Source organism: Lactuca virosa, chromosome 6, assembly GCF_052849685.1.
Source record: "Lactuca virosa cultivar CGN04683 chromosome 6, Lactuca_virosa_CGN04683_v6, whole genome shotgun sequence".
Taxonomy (NCBI): Eukaryota; Viridiplantae; Streptophyta; class Magnoliopsida; order Asterales; family Asteraceae; genus Lactuca; species Lactuca virosa.
Genome location: NC_136431.1, coordinates 76,245,035 through 76,250,412, shown reverse-complemented (window position 1 = coordinate 76,250,412; position 5,378 = coordinate 76,245,035). Strand labels below are relative to the sequence as shown.

The window sequence follows — 5,378 nt, the reverse complement described above, 5'->3', positions numbered from 1 at the left end:
TATTATTATTACAAATTGCAACATTGATTTGGATAATGTTAAAAAGTTTCTTAAATCTCAATTTTTGATTAAAGACTTAGGATAACTGAAATATATTTTGGGTATTGAAGTTATTAGAATTGATAGTGGTTTTTGTCTTAATCAAAGAAAATATTGTTTGGAATTACTGTATGAGTTTGGGATGCTTGTTAAAACCCCTCTTGAAGCTAATTTGGTTATTAAAAGAGAATGTGATTTGGACAGTTCTTATTTTTTGGTAAATATAACTGAATTTCAAAAATTAATAGGCAAATAGGTTTACTTAACTATTACTCGTCCTGACATTTCTTATGTTGTTCAGATTTTAAGTCAATATATGCAGTACCTTATAAGTCACATTTAAATATAGATTTTAGACTTTTAAGATATTTGAAGGATAGTCCTGGTAAGGGTATTCATATAACTAAGGCTAGTTCTTTTGTCTAGTTGGGTTTGTGGATGCTGATGGGAAAAATGTTTGTTTAGTCAAAGATGTAACTGGATATCTTGTGTATTTGGGTGGTTGTCTTATTTCATGGAAAAGCAAGAAACAAAGTATTGTTTCTCTCTCTTCCACTGAGTGTAGGGACTTGGGTTCTATTACTTGTGAAGTAATTTAGATTCTAAAGTTGTTGTTTGATTTAGGATTTAAGAAACTCCTGTCAATATATTTTGTGATAACGAGTCTATCATTAAATTGGCTTTGAATCCGGGTTTTCACGAAAAAAAGCAATAATTTTGAGGCATATCTTCACTTTGTTCGGGAAAAAATTGAAAGTGGTGTTCTAAAAGTTAATAAAATTGAATCTTTGAATCAGAATGCATATACTCGAACAACAGCTCATGGGAGTGGTCAACATGATTATATTTATGGTCGTCTTGGTTTAACTGATGTTTTTAAAAAGAGGTGATTTTTCCTCTCTCAAATTAATGTTTAGTTTGAGAGGGGGTGTTGAAATATCACATATTCATGTTTCTTTCAAACGTAAACATTAATTTATTATCTTGGTTAGATATTGTATATTGTATTTTTCTTGTGGGTTTGTTGTGTATTTCTGATGCAGGTATCGGGTTTACACATGGATCTTGGGTGATCCATGGAGCTTCATGGGTCTTTCTTAGACATAAGTATTTACTGTTCAGTGGATGTTTCATTTTGCAACACACTCACTCATTCAATCCTCTCCGATACAAGAACTCTCTCTAAAAGATAGATTAGGGTTTCATATCTTGTTTAGGGTTTGATCTTTGACAAAATTGATCGTATTTCTTTCTGTTGTTCATATGAGCATGAGTGTGATTGTAGAGAGCTTTCTTCTGTAAGTTGATGTACAAACGAACTGTATAAACTGTTCATGTTGTGAATACCTTGAGTTTCTACTTTTTGTACACCAATCTACAACAAAATTCACCTAAGAATACATCCAATCACACCTAAAATTGAAAAGTTATCTTAGTGTAAAACATTTGAGCACTCACTAGTGTGCAAATGATGAGCAACAAGTACTTGTCAAATTCGGAAATTAACTAGAAATTAACACAAACTAAACATGATTTCTGAATGATAATGATGCAGTCTTGAAGAACAGAAATGGTTTTTAAGGAAATGGATCCTTTAAGTAAGCACGCCACTTGTCAATAGATGTCAACTCGTCTGGATCCAAGCATGGAAGTTCACGTTCTTGAAGGGTGTTGACTATATTTGTAGCCTCACCGAGAAGCTGAGCTGCAGCATGGACACTCGCCTCCCTTTTCTCTATGGCACTTGTGTGGCATTTCATTGCTATGACTTGGGGTAAGTTGGTGAGGCATGCAGCTAATATATCGGCTGTCATTAATGATATTTGCACAAATAGTTCCTCCTGGCTAAGCTGGTCAATATCCCCATGGTAGGAAAGCAGGATTGTTTCTGTGACACGATACATTGAATTGGCAGAAATACACCTCCACTTGGAATAATCATTTGGGACTCCAGTACGCATACCTTCATCCTTGATAACCATTTTTTTAGCTGTATCGCTCAACCATTGAAGAATCTGTCCTGCTGTATTTACTTGAGAATCAGGTTTTTGCAGCTTGTTTCCTAACCATGTGTTGTGAACTTCAACTTCTAGCCACACAGTTTTAGCCGCCTTTTGAATGCTTACATGATCATCAATACCACCGAGGCTTTCTTCCACAAGTGTGACATATACAAGACCTTCTCTCACAGCACTAATCAGCAAGCGATCGACTATGTTCTTTTGGATGTTAGGAAGAGACATGGCGATTGTTGTCAGAGTTACCAATGGCAAGCTCCAACTGTTGAGATATTCTTCTGAAAGTAAAGGTGGAACATGATGGCTGTCAAACTTTTCAACTCCTTCAAAACTTCTGGATTCTGCTAGAAGTTTGATAAGATTGTTGGGTTGTTGTTTTTCAGCCTTCTGGATCAAATGGTTCACGGATTTTAAAATCCCTTTCAATGTTCTCTCAGGAAACTCCATGTCATCTTCAAGTTGCAAAACATACCGGCTAAGATCTTTATCTTTTTCTAGTTGTTCATCGGGGTTTTGTACCAAGTCAACACGTGAGGCACGAAACATGGCCTTTAACCACTTCCAACATCGGAGACAATACAAGACACATATCACAAAGAAAATTGGAATCAGCGTTATAATTTTGCATGCTACCACGACTATCAGCTGAAATGATATACAAATGTTGAGAAATAAGCTTTTCAAAGTCTGGATAACAATTTTGCAGTGACGCCTACTGGATGGGAATGGTAAGCTGCTGTATTTCCAATCAGATAATTTCTGGGTCCAGTAGCTCTCTACTTTAAAGACCTTGATATGCCTCCAAATCCATTTTACTGATAACTTAAAGCTCAAGGCTGCAAAGCATCTAGCAAGTGGGGCAATTGTACCCAGAATGACTCCAATAAGTTGTACTATGCGAATCAGTAACATTGACCACTTATAATCCGACCTAAAGTCCCTTGTGTGTGGCATCCTGAAAATAGGCATACTCCAAATATGTAAGATAGTGGTTAAAGCACATATTACCCCAGAAGCAGAGGTTGTAGCAAAGGAAGCTGTCATGAATTGGGGGCTTCCCGTTTTTGCCATAATCCAGTAGTTGCTCACATGTTTCTTTAGCTTGTCAACAGTCGGTTGTAGGAGCTCCTGATCCTTTAAAGTTGTTTGATGAGCTGCTTGGTATTTCGATTCCAGAATTTGTTTGGACTTTAGAATTGCTAAAGATGAACATGCATATATTATCAACAACATGAGTAACACAACCACGTAACTGATTGTTAGCATGAAACTGAAAGATGGGTAGAATAGTGTATAGTCTCCATCTGTAAAACCTGTTAAGACCACAGTTTCCTCTTCATGATAGGAGAGGACTCCCGTGTTTATTTGAATGCAGACATTCACAACCAAGGTGATTACCAGAACGCCTAAAGCTATCATATTTGTCACAAGTTCCTTGCTGTTCATAGTTGCTAGAGAAGGCAATAGATTAGCCATTATGGTGCACATAAAGCTCACACTTCCAAGCTTCGCAGCCTGGTCCTCATAACTTGGCATTAGATTAGTTAGATCCATGGGTAGCTTTATAGCAACAGCTATCACAGTGAGAGAAGCAGCATTCAGAGTGAAATATTTACACGGAAACCAGAGCTTTCTGTTCCGCAAACCATGTAATAAGTCAGCCATCATTGCAAGGATGCAGAACAGAGATGCTAATGCAATATACATCCCAATCCATGGCATAGGTTTACCGAACCTGTTTTGCTGATGTGACTGGAACAGTGAAATCCAAAGACCAGATAGGTATTCTGCTGTGATATTGGGGCAAGATGCCACGTGTTCCACGAAATATTGAAAGTTGGAATCCATGATTATCTTTTCCAAGACAAAGGAAATCGCAGTATGGGATCTTCAAAGGGGGTGTTAGGAGATGCAAAGTGCAAAAAATGAAACTTTCATGTTTATAATCCCCCACTTGATCCCTCACATGCATGAACCTTCCATGTCATCAGACTTTAAATACAAAAATAAAAAGTCAATGTTACAGGTGAAGGAGAATTTCCAAGGAAACATCAAGAGAATATCATCCAAAAGTAGATAATACGAATACTCAAGTAATATATCGATACTCGTAATTAATAATATAATATAACAGGAGAATATATATACATCAAATTCGTTCAATCGGATTTCACTGGTTGTTTAATTGTTTTATGATAGAAGTTTTTATCCATAGCCTGACCAAGCCAAAATGATAAATCTCTCTAAAACACAAGAAAACAAATAGTACATAATTCATCAATTATATATGAATAATGACTAGGTCGACATACTCTTTTTTAATCTACGAAGCAAGACATTCAATATAATAAAGTTATGAAATTCATATCTAACTAAATGTAACCACAATCCATCTTTAATAATTTATAAAAATACCTTAGAAGATTTAATTTAAATTCAAACATTTTTAGTTATGTTGACCAGATTATTATTGGTTTGGTAAACCAACATAAAATATGTTTCTATTTTTTCAAATGTGCTGTTTGAAAACCGTTGACATTCATGAAAGCATCGGGATTCTGTAGAAGAGCTACATCATGACGTTTTGTAGAAAAATATATAATATATTCTGATGTTCTTTTAGTCATATGGTCTATATAGATCGTATAAAAATAACTTTAATTTGCAATATTTATAAAAATACCCAGCTTTTCGGTAGTAATGGGGACAGCTTCTTTAGTATCATCTGCTTTTTTTCCTTTTGGTCAATATTTGTTTACATTTGGTACGAGTAGGTGTTTGAATTATGCAGACTGATTGCTTTTAAAGGAAATCAAGGTGTCCGATATTGTATATACACAATTTCTTTTCTATCTCCCTAGTTCTTTATATTGAGTCTCAATGTATTGTACTTCATCCCAAGATCAATAATAAATCTCTCTATTTCATATGTGGATGTCGCATGATTATTTGATAATGTGAATCAGATAATTTTTTTGTCTTTTGTCTTTTTTTTTTTTTATATATATTATTCTTTGCATCTTTTCATCTTTTAATGTGACTTTGTTGGTTGAATACCTAATGCGGAACATATACATGATTTAGCAAAAGCGTTTATGGTAGGGGTGAGCATGGTGCGGTTTGGTGCGGTTTTAGGATCAAACCGAATCGCAAACCGCACGGTGCGGTTTTTGAATTCTAGAAACCGTTGTGTGCGGTTTTTCAATGGTTCGGTTTTACGGTTTTTAAGTGCAGTTTCGGTTTGTACCGGTTCGGTGTGGGTTTTAAACCGAGTTAAACATATGGTGTGATTTTTTATGTTCACCGGTACGATTTTTTTAA

General features: G+C 35.3%; 1 protein-coding gene across 1 annotated transcript; it reads right to left on the bottom strand.

The window, feature by feature from the left end:
• Positions 1-1,504: 1,504 nt before the first annotated feature.
• LOC145120744 (uncharacterized) lies at positions 1,505-3,947 on the bottom strand. The gene has a single exon (XM_079056544.1). The coding sequence runs from the start codon at positions 3,903-3,905 to the stop codon at positions 1,617-1,619; it is 2,289 nt and encodes a 762-aa protein (XP_078912670.1). The 5' UTR covers positions 3,906-3,947; the 3' UTR covers positions 1,505-1,616.
• Positions 3,948-5,378: the final 1,431 nt, after the last annotated feature.